This window comes from Formica exsecta, unplaced genomic scaffold (genome assembly GCF_003651465.1).
Source record: "Formica exsecta isolate Colony F162 unplaced genomic scaffold, ASM365146v1 scaffold178, whole genome shotgun sequence".
NCBI classification, from domain to species: Eukaryota; Metazoa; Arthropoda; class Insecta; order Hymenoptera; family Formicidae; genus Formica; species Formica exsecta.
In genome coordinates this window covers 145,172-159,060 of record NW_021849095.1, presented here as the reverse complement: position 1 = coordinate 159,060, position 13,889 = coordinate 145,172, and the positions used below count along the sequence as shown (strand labels likewise).

The 13,889-nt window shown below is 38.2% G+C and overlaps 1 protein-coding gene across 1 annotated transcript in view; it reads right to left on the bottom strand.

Moving 5' to 3' along the window:
* Nucleotides 1-13,889, bottom strand: part of LOC115233583 — a 58,818-nt gene that overhangs the window by 43,529 nt on the left and 1,400 nt on the right. The window contains exons 2-6 of the mRNA XM_029804085.1: nt 11,525-12,047; nt 6,673-6,834; nt 4,297-4,813; nt 3,809-3,913; nt 450-3,116 (exon numbers count right to left, since the gene is read on the bottom strand). Of these exons, the coding sequence (XP_029659945.1) occupies nt 450-3,116; nt 3,809-3,913; nt 4,297-4,813; nt 6,673-6,834; nt 11,525-11,798 (3,725 nt within the window). The 5' untranslated portion in view covers nt 11,799-12,047. The remainder of the gene's footprint in view (nt 1-449; nt 3,117-3,808; nt 3,914-4,296; nt 4,814-6,672; nt 6,835-11,524; nt 12,048-13,889) is intronic.

Sequence of the window (13,889 nt, the reverse complement as noted above, 5' to 3'; positions counted from 1 at the left end):
CGGAAACTTTAATTACAAAAGTCATTATAATATGTCATAATATAGATGGCACATTATAACGATTCGTTATTCGTGTACTTTATGACAACGCAACGTCGCTAACAAAAATATCGCGAAACTCTTGATGGTACTTGAGTTGTTTAGAATCTCTCTATATTTACATACGACGCGCGACCGATAACTTGTTGCTCTCAGCCCGGAATACAACAAAATATTATGTCAAGGATATCTGTCGCTCTACTTAAATTATTTAAAAAAAATATCGATAATCACAACGTGACGAGAGACTGTAGGTTTCAATTATTTGAGATACAAAATTATATCAATCTACTGTTCTTTGATTACTCTTATAGCGATGCTTTTTTTTATTTTAAAATACTAACAAACAATGCGAAAACAGTGTAAAATATTTCTATAAATATGAATAATTTATTTAATTTTGGATTTACCTGACATTAGAAACGCTTCTCTGAATGTCCACATTGTTCCTCCTACTGGCCTCTTCGAGAGTAACGACCTCCAGTTGGCGTCTTCTCTCTTCTTCGGGCGGATGCAATGGTATGATAATGTAGTCAGGTTCCTTCTTCTTGGCGGCTGTTGATTGTTGCTCCTCCTGCGTTCTCGTCGTCGGCTCGACAATCTTTTTCTGTACCTCCGAACGTGGCACCTTCGTTCGGCCGCTAAACCTCAGCCTGGAAAATCTCTGCAGAAAGCCGCCTAAGCCGCCCTTCTTTCTCTCCTCGTTCTTCATGACGGCGGAAGCAGATGAAGACAGGGAGGATGTCGAAGACACCGCGTAGGTGTTCGCGATCTCCTTCTGCGGAGCGATAAACAATGGCCTTTTCGCGATTACAATATCCGCGTCTTTCTTGTTGATATATAGCGCACGTTGCTCTTCGCTCTGACGTTTGTCGTGATCACTACCGCGATGATTCGTATCAACTACTGCCACAGCCATCGCGGGCTTCCCACTACTATGTTCACCGAATGAACCTGGAACGGCGGGTGGGGACTCGGAGCCAACAACACTGCGAACACTGTGTCCCTTCTCCTCTTTCTCCTTCTTTTCCGCTACCTCCACCTCGTCCCTCTTCTCCTCCTCCTCCTCTTCCTTCTTTGCTGTCGCTGACTTTTCGATCACGACTCTCCATAAACATTCGACGGTGTCGCGATCATTCAAGTCAGAACTACGAGAACGCTGTTCAGGATCTTGGTTCGACGACGCATTTTCAAAATTCTCTTTACACCGTTTTTGATCCGTTTCCTTACTCTCATCCTTTCGAAGATATTGTTGAGAAAACTGTACCATTTGTTCCGGATAAAATTCATCGATTAAGTTCTTCTTCACGTCCGCAGACTCCTCTTTGCGCTTACCAAAAGATTCTTCGTCGATGTAAGATATCGTCGTGGAATTTCCAAGGACACTTTCTAACTCTGCAATTGGCTTCTCTAATTCAATCTTCTCTCGTAGGACGACCCTATTCTCCAAGCAGGACGCTCCTATGGGTTTGGTTTCCAAGCAGGGATAATCTACTTCATCGTCTAACACCCGCGGACTTAATGCACTAGCATCGCCACAGGCTGAAAATGGATCCGAGTTTTTTTTTATCTGACCAAAGAACGAATCATCTTGCTGCTCCTTCGGTCTGGAATTCGACGAGTCCTTACTGATGTTTGTATTGGAGCGCATCACGTCGGTTTTTAGTTCTGAGGAGTGTCCTGATGCAGCTTCTTCCAGTTCATCGCAGGCGTCCATTCGATGAAATGCAGCCTTCGAGTTCTGCAACGCCTTGACGTAATCGCACTGTTGCGCCAGCTCGTAGCTGGCGTTATTTATTACTCGTCTTCTTCCAGGAGAACTGGGAGATCTATTGTGATCTTCATCATTATCCTTAAACTTTTTCTGGAAATTTCTTTCGTCCACTTCAAACTGCTGCGCTAGCTCGTAACTAGCATTTTTCTTCACCTTTCGGTTCCTAGCTCGACCAGATGCCGTTCGTTCAATTGTTTCCATCGCCAAAATGGCGGCGTTCGCAACTTCGGAAGCGGCTGCCTCCTCTACCTCGCGCTTGAACTGTTTGATGGCTTCATCAAGATCGTTCTCCGTCACCATTGCCGTGTCCAGCACACAGTTAGTATGATCCTGAGTCTTCACCGTCGATACCGTCTTCATTTGTTTGTCGTTGAGAGTTTGCTGCTTTTCGCAATGATCGCTCGCGCATTCGACCTTCGTTCGTTCTTCATTTTTCTTCTTACGATTTTTTATACTGCCGTCCATGAATGAATTCTGAGCCGGCTGCGTCCTAACCGAGCTGATTAGCGCGACTTTCGTTTTCGTTTCATCGTTCTCCTGAAGAATCGCATTTTCTCGCGAACTTTTCAGGGTCATCGTTGCCTCGTCATCGGACGCGGTCTCCGCCATTTCGAGATCGTTTATTCTGTCGACGCACGTAGTGGTGACGCCACAGAGATTCAAATCCACCGGTACGCTAGCCACCTGCGTGTAATTCTCGAAGAGAGAAGACGTCGATACGTAGGAAGTCGTCCTCGAGGTGCGAAGACAAAATGGCGAGGTGCTGCTCAAATCACTACGTGCTGACTCTTCGACACTGTCGAGCAGACTGGGCGCGCTCTGCGACTTGTCCGTGAATCTAAAATTAAAACGCTCCTCGTGACTCCACCCTTGGTGCTGCTGTTGGCGGCGCCGGCGGCGGTGGCGGTGGTGATGGTGATCGTGTTGATCATACTGCTGCTGCTGGTACTGCTGCTGCTGTTGCGGATGTTGATGATGATGATGATGATGATGGTGATGGTGATGATGCTCCGCGCCACAGCCGGCTATATTTAACCGGGCTGTCTTTTGCGCGGACTTGAGTTCCAAAAGCCTGTCTCTTTTCGTTTCCACGCCGATCTCTCGTAGATCGATCGTGTTCCGGTAGTCCAAGGATGTCGCATACTTGCCGGACTCACCGTACAGTAATAACCGATCCTCGAAACCGGTCGTTAACCGGGATTCCGTATTCGTCCGGTTTCGTTCGTATTCTTCGAAATTGTCTTCGTCATCCTCTTCCTCGTAATCGTGGTCCCTGTATTCCTCGTCCTCGTGCCAAAAATCTCTATTTCGTGGAGACCAACATCATTGAAATATTGGTGCAAGTAGAGTTAGAATATGAATGATAAAATATTGAGATTTAATATGAATACTGACTATTTTTATTCAAAATTTTGCATTTATGAATTTTTATGTAACAACTGAACTACTTAAAAAATGCGTATGCAAAAAGTTGCGCTCTTGAAAACCAAACGATGATAATTTAACGACTCGACAATAAGTTTGTGTTTCTAACATTTATAATATCAGCAGCAAAAGTCAAGGTGGTCTTCCTCAGGGTCGCGATTGCATTTAACTTGGCCGTAAAACAATCATCGCACGGCGAACAGTCGGTATACGTTGCCAAGAACATTGTACGACGCGCGGCTTTCTCGCACAAACGTATACGCACATTGTTTAAATTAACTCTTTCATTTCGAAATCGGAACAGAGAAATTAAGAAGAAATCTCTCAACTGTGCATTTTTGAAATTATTTAAAATAAGAAAACATAATTATATACATATATAAATGCGGATATTTTTATCATTTTTTTTTATAAATAATTAATTTAAGAAAATTGTATTACCATATTTATACTAGATTAATATTAAATATCTCTCTTCTTGCTCTTAATAAATTCCAAATTTTAAATTATCAGATTAAAAAAAAAATAGAATAAATATATCTATTTCTAATGTTTCTCAAATACACTTACCGACAGTCCTTGCAAACTGTTAATTCGGGAAATAATGCGTGATTACAATAGTTGTGTACCTCTATTCTAACGGCGCATGTGAAAATAGGCGAGTGTGTGCAAAAGCTAAGAAAAACAAACAAAAGCTTTCGTGGCTTCAGTTAAAATTACAACGCAAGTGGACGTGTATTAACTGCGTTACGTTTCGAAAAATGATAGCATGTACAAATGAAAAAAATGCTCGAATAATGTACAATATATTAAAACATCAAAAACTAGAAAACTCATATGAAAAAACATATTATCCTATTATTTTAATTGTATTTTTATTTAGTTATTAAAAATCAAAAATAATTTTTGACTGAAACCAAATACAATATGTTCTCTAAGATTCAGATAGAAATCTTTTTAAATCATTTTATAACATTTTTTGTTATGTACACAGCAAACAAGAAAAAAAGAAAGAGAGAGGGAGAAATAAAGTCTGGATTCAAAAGCATGTAACTTACCTTGGACGTTGTTTGTTCTTCCCAATATTTGACAAATCAGCACCCCTCTTCAGGTACAAAGGCGTGAAACCATTTGACATAGACACTTGGTCAAAACCTTCGTCCTTCTGACAGGTATCCAGACTTTCGAAGCTGCGGTAGGGCCTGATCCTCGGAAAATGGTCGGCTAATGTGCTGGGAAAACCATTCGGTAGCAATCTGCTGTAGTCTTGTTCCAAGCTATCAGGCGAATCGTTCTCTGCATGAGAAGCGTTCGACCGATTGGAGTATTCCAGAGAGTCGAAACTGTAGCTGGAGGGTGACAGGGTCGCGCAGGTCCTCTCCAAGGACTCGAACTGCAATAGCGAGCTCGATCTGGAGGAGGCGGTGGACCTGGATGATCTCGGTGAGGCCGGATACTCGTCATATGTTGTCACGTGCTGATGGTAATGATGATCAGTACCATAATGATCGCGACGACGTCTCTTTTTTGGCACCACCGAGTTGCACTCGCTGCCGCTACCGTCTAGCCGCTCGTCTGCCGAAAACAGAAACGAGAGATGAGAAAGATGATGACGATAATGACGCGAGGCACGTAAGGACTCGACAGAGTAAAAGCGAGACGAGAGAACGTGAGTGGCCTAAACCTACTTTACTGTCGAAATCCAGATCGCATGTGTTGTTTTTAATTCCGTTTCGAATCTTGTTAGGATAGATAAAAGAGGATGTTTGACGACCCACTTTGTAAAATCGAGTCACGGAAGTGAGATCCAATCTAATGGTAGCCACTTTTGTAACCCCATGCATACCTTCCGTCAGGAAGCTACGGTTCATTCAACCGGAAGCAACGCTTACAGCGTTATACGCTGAGCACTATCAGTTCTCGACCGGTTGATAATGGTCGCGTGCGATGCGCGATTGACCAATGTCGATTATCATCGATTAAAATGTCATGTTCAGATGCGATCGTGATAAGTCTTAATGTACATTAATAATGCTCGTTAAAATTCCGTGTTAAAATCGGATGCTGGAGGTCGAAATGTAAGTAAATTGGAATTTAATCATTTATTACGTTATGTTCTTTTTTTACTTGGATTTATAAAGATTTGTATTATTTCAATTTTTTATATTTGATAGATATAAATTTTTTATATTTTTATAAAAAAGTTTTCTTTTACATCTTTATTTATTAATAAAAGTCGATTTTATATTTAACTATCTGACTTAGAAATTTAAATATATTTCCGGAAAGAGTCTTTTAGTTTCGGCATTGAAGCAACGAGCATTCGTTTATATAATTTGATCCCTAGAATTCACGATTAAGAGAGTATATCAGTGTATTTATCTTATGTATATATTGCATTAATTTGAGATCAAACGCAATATATTCCTCGGTAAATAATACCAGAAGGAATATTGCATCGGCAAACACACGAAAGGAATTACTACTAGAAAATAACTTGGCCAGTTATATTTGTCATTAAATCGACTTTTAGCAATTTATACCTTAAGGATATATAGCAGAAATAAAAAGAAATTGATGCAATGTTTTATTTATTATTAGAGTTTAATTTACGACGTATTTCCAACAATATTCTTATAATTATTTGGAATAATTTTAGAAATAATTTATTCCATTTTTTAAATACTGATTTCATTTGTGTTTTTTTGCGAACATTATTTTCATCTCGAAGCATCCATGTTAAAAAGAGAAAGTAAATGCCCCTGCAACGCTGCAACCATGTGAAACTGTGTGTTACAATGACTGCGCATTCAAAGGCGCTAAAGTTTAAGAACATGATGGAATGGCATTTAATTGTAATAATACGGTTATAATTCGGTATATTCAGTTAAATGTATCTTACACGTAATATATAATTTAGATTAAATTAAATTAATAACATTTCTCAGAACTTCTCTATAATCTCATGATTATTTCCTAGTTCTAAAGGTCCGTTTAATAAATCTTTTATCGCATAGATTTCTACTTTTAGAGTAATGCATATTAAATTATAACTTATAATTATTATATATATAGCTATAATTTAGATTTTTAGTAAAAGAAAAAGTATATAAGGCTAAAGTTTAATTTTCGACTTCTTAATTCGATCCCGCCAATTTCAATGGTGTAATATTCGTGACAGATAATTGCGAGTCTGACGTAACTCACGTAATTCCTGTAATTCTCTAATAAGCCAAAAGATTAGGCTGCTAAGGAGAAAGAGAAAGTAGAATAATTATGAATGAACAAAATGTCTTACTATGTCTTACCGTGATATTCTCACTAAGGCAAAAAATTAGGTTTTATAAGATAATCTTTTACACGCGCTTTTCATCATATATTAATAAATATCAATAAAATGTGTGTGTGTGTGTGTTAATGATTAGAATTTTTACCTGTGGATCTCTGCTTCGCCTTGATATGAATGACGCTCTCGGTCTCCGAATCGGATCCCAGCCAATATGTCGTTCCGCTGCGATCAGAATCGCTTTGAAGATCGTCGGATGTCTCCTCCACAATTGTCTCTAAAAAATCTATTTGTTGTACTAGCACCGTATCTGTAAGCACAAACATTCCTATGGTTAATAATTTATGTTAAAATTTATCATTCAAGTCGAATAAAAATTTTAATTTTTAAATATACAGATATACAGAATATACAGAATAAATATACGGATTTTAAAAATATATATAAATATTAAATATTTTTGTTTTAATACAATTTATTTCACATGTAATTTAATGAATATTTATTTTCTATTATATAAAAACTAATTTTTTTAGAAAATTGGTGCTTCTTTTATTTCTTTGTTTTATATATCAATCACAGATTACTAGTTTGTGCGTACTAGTTTCCATGTCCTACACACATTTTCTGCGTGCATTATTTTATTGTTTCATATGATAGAACTTGCGTTCAATAAAATAAACTCATCATTTATATCCTTGTCATTTCGTCAAAAGGGCAGTAGCTACCCGTTTACAGAAGCAACTGAGCATAATTCTTAACGAGAATTCGTGACTCATTCGTTATCGAGAAATGCAACCATTATCACATTGGAAGATAACGTAACTGGAAGGTCAACCACCTCTTGTTTGAGTTTTCGCCGTCAAAGCCGGTTTAAGACATTTTAGGCTATGCTATACATACTCTCCGAAAAGTCACTTTTCGACATATAAAGTCTCTTTCTGACTTTTCCTTTTATTTTTTTAACATTGCATCTTTTGTAACTTTTATATTAAATAATTATTAATCTAATTTTTTTGTTTAAATTTAACAAAATATTGTAACATATTACATATTAGAATTAAAAATGTTTATTACATAATTGTATGGATCACCTCCAGAAAAGTAAATACATTGTTTTTTTTATAATGGCTCATCTGTTCGAAGTCACCGACCATCGGAGAGATGTCTGTCCTTGACAATACAAGAGGCTTGGAGTTTTATCCGTTAGTCACCAACCTCAGGTTGAAAAAAGCCTGAGTAAAGATCGAGAAACTAGTTCCGCTGTGGAGAGTGAATTGAAAATACCATGAGTGGTGTACTTTAGTATTGTATATGTGCTCTTAAGCACTTAGACACCTGTGCCTAACGGTTCGCACATTGACTTAAACACATCCTCTTTCTCTCACTCTCCCTTACTAAATTATTGTATTTTATTTGTCTTCCTATAAAAAAAAAATTAATTTCTTATTCAGCTCGAGAGTAAAACGTATTTAACAAATAAGGCGAAATAAGAAATATCGCGATAAAAATTATTAGCGAGTACAATGGGTTAACAATGGTCAATTGGCCGCTCTCGACGAAGAGCTCGCTGTAGGAACGTAAAGTTTTGTATACGTTCCCGCCTTCTCCCATCATCGTGCGATGAATGATGGCGTGAACAGTTAGCCGCTGCTGGGAACGGGATGTTGCATAGCTGCACGGCGCAGCGCTAGAATGCATTCGATGCATTCTAACCGGGAGCGACTACGCGATCTCTTGTGGAAAAGTCAAGCGCGCTGTCTTATCTCCCTTCATCTTATTGAAATAGTTGCATAATAACATTGCGCTGTAACATTTGTATTGTGCGTCGCTCTCTTCTCTCCCTGCTGCCTCGTCTGATTTACGATTAAAGAGTCAAGAGAGTAAAATCAATGCAGAGCCCGAATTTAAATATTTTTACTCTATATCTATTTTCGCTGAGATTTCTTAAATAAAACTCGCGGAAGTTTGTGGCTGATAAAAAAAAGACGAGAATAAATAGTCGAATAGATGTTCAAGCCGAGATCGAAGCTTTCCTTGAGAGATTGCACGTAATTTTCCACGCGAGTGGGCGGCGATAACGTTTTATCGAAATAAACTTTGCACATCTGCATCGGGAATGCTTGAATGCGATTGCAGAGACTGACAGATCACAGCTGACTTTACAACTCAGCGCGAGAGAGTAATGAATGAAGTGAAAGGAGTAACATTAATATGATAAAATTTATTTGAGATACATGTTTTCACAAATCAAGTCAATACTTTATATCGACATTTTATTATGTTTAATTATGTAAAAATTGCTACGTTTTAAATCTTACGCACAGCGCAATCTTAATACGAAAACTATAAATATTGATCAAAATACTTGAAAGATTAATCGAAAATACAAGTCGTCACTACAATCCGCGATCGATTATGCGCGAATCGGAGATATATAAATGGCACGATCGGCACGCACTGAATCATTGATCGGTCGACCGATCAATTAATCCCAATAATTATAGAGCTGGTTTATTCGAGTGACGTAAGAAGTATTCTCATGTGTGCGTTTATATGTGAAGGCACCTGATTTCCGTGATATCTTGAATCATCAGTGCAGATGCACTCGGTAAATATTACATACAAGCAAACAATATTGTGCCTGTTTATATAATTTCAATTACATTAATTTAAATAAAATTATTAATAAAAATTTAAGAATTTATTTTATTTAATTCAACTAAGATAGACTTCATTAAGTTTAGGAAAAAAGATATTTCTCAATATTCGGTTATCGATAGCAATATACTGTGAGAAACGCTTGCCCCTCCCACAAGTTTCAAATGCGACGTTAGATGCGGAATGAGAGAAGATACGTCATTAAATGGAATTAAATGTCTCTAACCATGTGAGTCCGGACCTCTCCTCTCCTCGACGATTGCGAGAGCGGATCGTGAGACGATGAAACGCAATTTGTCTTGCACGAGTGCGGATGCACGCACCACTATACAACATTATGGCCGAGCCACCTGTTGCAGTCGTCTGCTGGCTGTTGCCTTTCCATGACTAACGGACGAGAATAAACCGTCGCGACTTACATAAAAATAATCAGCTCGACTAGTATCTTTTCAAGAGCCTTTCAGCGGATATTAGCGATAACTGTAATATATACACGAGAGCCAGAATGCCAAAGAGTTTCTCAACACTATCTTTACCATGAACTAAAATGTTTTTCCTTCTCTTAATCCTAGTTCTCGAGCACATCGCCAGAAATTGAACTAATTTAGTCTTATCTAACTAGAAATTTTAAAATAATATTAAAAATGTATGTAATTATATCAAAATTGAAAATGTGCGATGCATTATAACAAAGTATTTTTATTTTTATTTTTGAATAATATTTTATGATAATTTCGAAAATATTGTTTATTTTGATTTCTATCTTAGATATTAAGACTTTCTTTAGAGTTCGAACCTTCTTTAGACTCTAAATCAGTCTTTCGAAGCGAATTATAAAGTAAACAGAGCGGATAACTTTTCTCGCACAGATATACATGACCGATCTCCTTACTCACTCTCTATTTCTCGCTTTGTTTGTTAGTCGCTTGCTTGTTAATCGATCCACGTTAACTCACGTGACATGAAACTCAAGCTAGTAATTTTCTCACGGTGAATCGATTAGTCATCATTACTATTGTTTAAACTAATTGACTTTGAAATTCATCAAGCAGAATTACCTCTCTCCTTTTCCACTCTGTAATTTTTATCGAAAGAAAACTTTACTCACCAAAATTCATTAAGGCGTGATTGGAAAAGGATTGCGATAAGTTCGAAACATTAAGCGTAATTAGAAAATCCAGAGAATCTTGTTTCTCGATTATTATTGTCTATCATCACATATATTTTCAAATGATTTTCTGCGATCGTAAATTCAATGATTGAACCTTGGTCGAAGATAACCGGTTGACATTGATATTGCTTGGGCATATCATATCGGAAAGCAAAATACATTATTTCCAACGATTTCCCGAAGCATTCTTAAAGCTGCCGTCTCGTCTATTACGCTCTAGATATCGGCGACGAGGCGCCGATATGATTACCACGATTTCCAGTGGCTTTAGAAAACAGGGCGACTTTGCATACAGATCGTTCTTTAATAGCACGTTGCTTTCTACTTAAACGTGAATAAGAAAGACGCCGAAAAAAAATTTACGCACATCCTCGAACTTCCATAAATGTACTACTCATTTAATCGTAATTTATCATCGCTTTTTTATGTCGATATTGATTTCAATTAAAAAACCTGATGTGCCCCATACATCTCTTATATAAAATATATCTCTAATAACAATATAATAAAATTTAAAAAAAAATGTCGTATAACAAATTTCTCTCTTTCTCTTTTTCTTAAAATATCTGCTATATGTAATATGCTTTTATATTTTATAGCAACACATTATTTGCTATACAAGACACTGCAGAATTTTCAATCTTAAAATGGATTCAACAGGTATTGTGAATATTATAAAACATTTCCTTTCCCAAGCTCTAATACGTAATTTCGGATTAAAAGGGTCAATCGCTTAGTGTGACGAGCCACGAGTAACGACCCAGATCACTATAATCGCGTCTAGAATTGCGTCGAGAAGAGTGATTTAACAGTATCTCGGTCTGGTTGTCCTACGCCTGCTCCCAAAATGAAGATTCACACGCGGTAAAAAGAAAGAGAATAAATCTTTTTTTTTCTTGATACCCAAAACTCCATAAGAGATTATTTCTGTGTTTATCGAGGCAAAGAATTATAAATTGCAATTATAAATATAGAGAGAAAACGATAATGAAAGACAAGAACATTAAAAAGATTAAAGAAAAAATTAACTAAATATGTGTTAATATGCCGGAAATAATTAAAACGTTGAACTACACGTTAAAATTAAATGCGAATAGTCGGACATCAACATGAAGAAAGAATGCACGTGTGTGAAAAAAAAACAGAAAGAAAGAGGGAACATACGAACCATTAGCCCGTAGATCCTCCAAGTGTGTCGGCTGAAAGTGGGAATGATGCTGCAGCTGGAAACCGTAGGCCGGAAGCCAGGGGTTCGGTCCATTCACCAGGTCCATATCGGCACAATCCACGGTCAAGGCTGCCGAGTCCTCCTCCTCCTCATCCGCGGCGGAAGAGGCCGCGGAGATGACGGCGACGCTCGTCGGTGTCGGCGTCGATGTCGACGTCGGCGTCAGCGTCGGCGTCAGCGTCGCGGTCGCGCTCGAGTCGCTCCCGCTCATCATCGCACGATGATGACGATTCCTCGCCTCGTCCACGATCGGCACCAACGATCGTTAGCAGCTCCGACGAACTGTAAACCCCCTTTCCGCCTCTCCTTCATATCCCTCCACTACGAATGCAGCACCGGAAGCCGCGCCGTTTCTTTCCGGCCGGGGAGAGAACACGTTCTGATTCGGCGTCAGATTCGGCGTGATTTCGGCATCATCCAGATCCGGATGTCGAACCCTTCTTCCATTCCAACGTGGGGGCAACTGAAATGGAAAGTAACTCAATTAGCTTTAAAAAAGAAAGAGATTAAATCTGTGCTTTTAGATTATTCAGAAATATCTCTGAGAAATTGAAAACAAATTTTCCTTTATAAAAATTTAATCAGAAATTTTTTTTTGATTTTGAACACACGCCAATAAATAGAGAGAATATATTCTTTAACTATATTCTTTTTTAAAAGATACTAGAATTATTATATCAATATTTTTAGATCTATATGCGTACGTTCTTTAGATTTCTTTTTTGTTCTTTTCAATACTTTTTGGCTTTTTCAAAAATTTTTCAAGATTTAAGACTTCTTTACGATCCACGACTTCAGATTTAAGATCATCTTGAGTAACGACGTCTCTGACTGCCTCGAACTCCGAGATCCTCAAACTTTCCCCGGTAGAATTCTCAGGCTGAAATACGTGGATGAGAAGGAATTTGCGATGGAATCCGTTCGCGATTCATCGGCCGGGAGGGATCGCGAGATCCTCGAGTACTCCGAGCGTACTCCTGCGAGAAAAAGAGAGAGAGAGAGAGAGAGAGAGAGAGAGATACGTCCTGCATCTCTCCTGCGATAGGAATACGCCTTTTAACGAGCGTGCGTACCTGGGGCAGGCGTTAAATATTGCCGCGAGGCGCGGATTTACATGACACGGCGGCGAAGGGAATCCTTTACGCAGGTGGGAGTTACGTTTGTGTAATTGGATAAAGATCGCGGGTCGTCGCCCTTCTCTCTCTTCCCTTCTTCCCCATCACCCCGTGTTCTGCCCTCACGATTCCACGAGCGGCAGAAATATTATTACCGTCGTATTTCTTTCGGCAGGCGGACCAAATGGCTTAAGCCCTTAACGATCTTCCAAAATAAATCGTCATAAAGGAATACTAAGATAAGAAAAGGCTCAAGAACACAAAGAAAAAAATTAAGAAAATATCGAGGATATAAACTGCTCCAAAAAATGAAAATTATGAAAATTAAAAAAAAAAAACTGCAAATTCACGGCACAATTTAATGATATACAGATCGTGTATAATTCCTTCCGATAATACAATAATAATTTTGTACTAACATATGTAGCTGTATATAATGACGATTATGAAGAGTACAAAGATAATCGCTAATCAATTTGTTTCTTTTTTATCCCAGCAAAAAGAGAGATCAATCGTGCAATCGATGAATGCACTCTCCCGATCGAGATAATCGCTATCGCCATTTACGCTCCGCGATAACGTCCTTGGGGATTTATTTCAAAAGCATAGAAAGTATCGCGATCGCAAAAGAGAACAGGAAAAAAACGATCGCCAATAAATGTGTCGGAGAATAATAAAGATCGTGTGATTCACATTTTTATTACTCGCACAAACGTCATCCTATATTTTTCTCGATAACCGCAAGAATATATCAATGCACAGAGTGTCGCGAAATTTATATTCTCAGCTATCGATACCTCAATTAATAAATCGTACTTTATTCCGAACGTACTATCCTGATTGTGCGCCACATCGAATCTAAAAAAGAAAAAGATGGAATGAAATATCGATCGGATATCGATCTCTCGAGCGCCTTTTCTGATCGTGATAAACCGCGTTGCGGAAATAAAGTCGCAGTTCAGGATTGCTAATTCAAAAATTCGCGCTCGCATTCTCTTCGTTGCACTTTTAACGTCACTGCATATATTTGCAATGCACGTCCGACTATACGCGGACACTTTCACTTTATATAACGCCATTTTCCATTGCGCGGATAAGAGCGACTTTAAGTAATATTTAACGCCAAAACTTTTTTCGAGCCACCCCTATAAAGATGTTCCGAAAATTCGATGTAAAAAACCATATATATA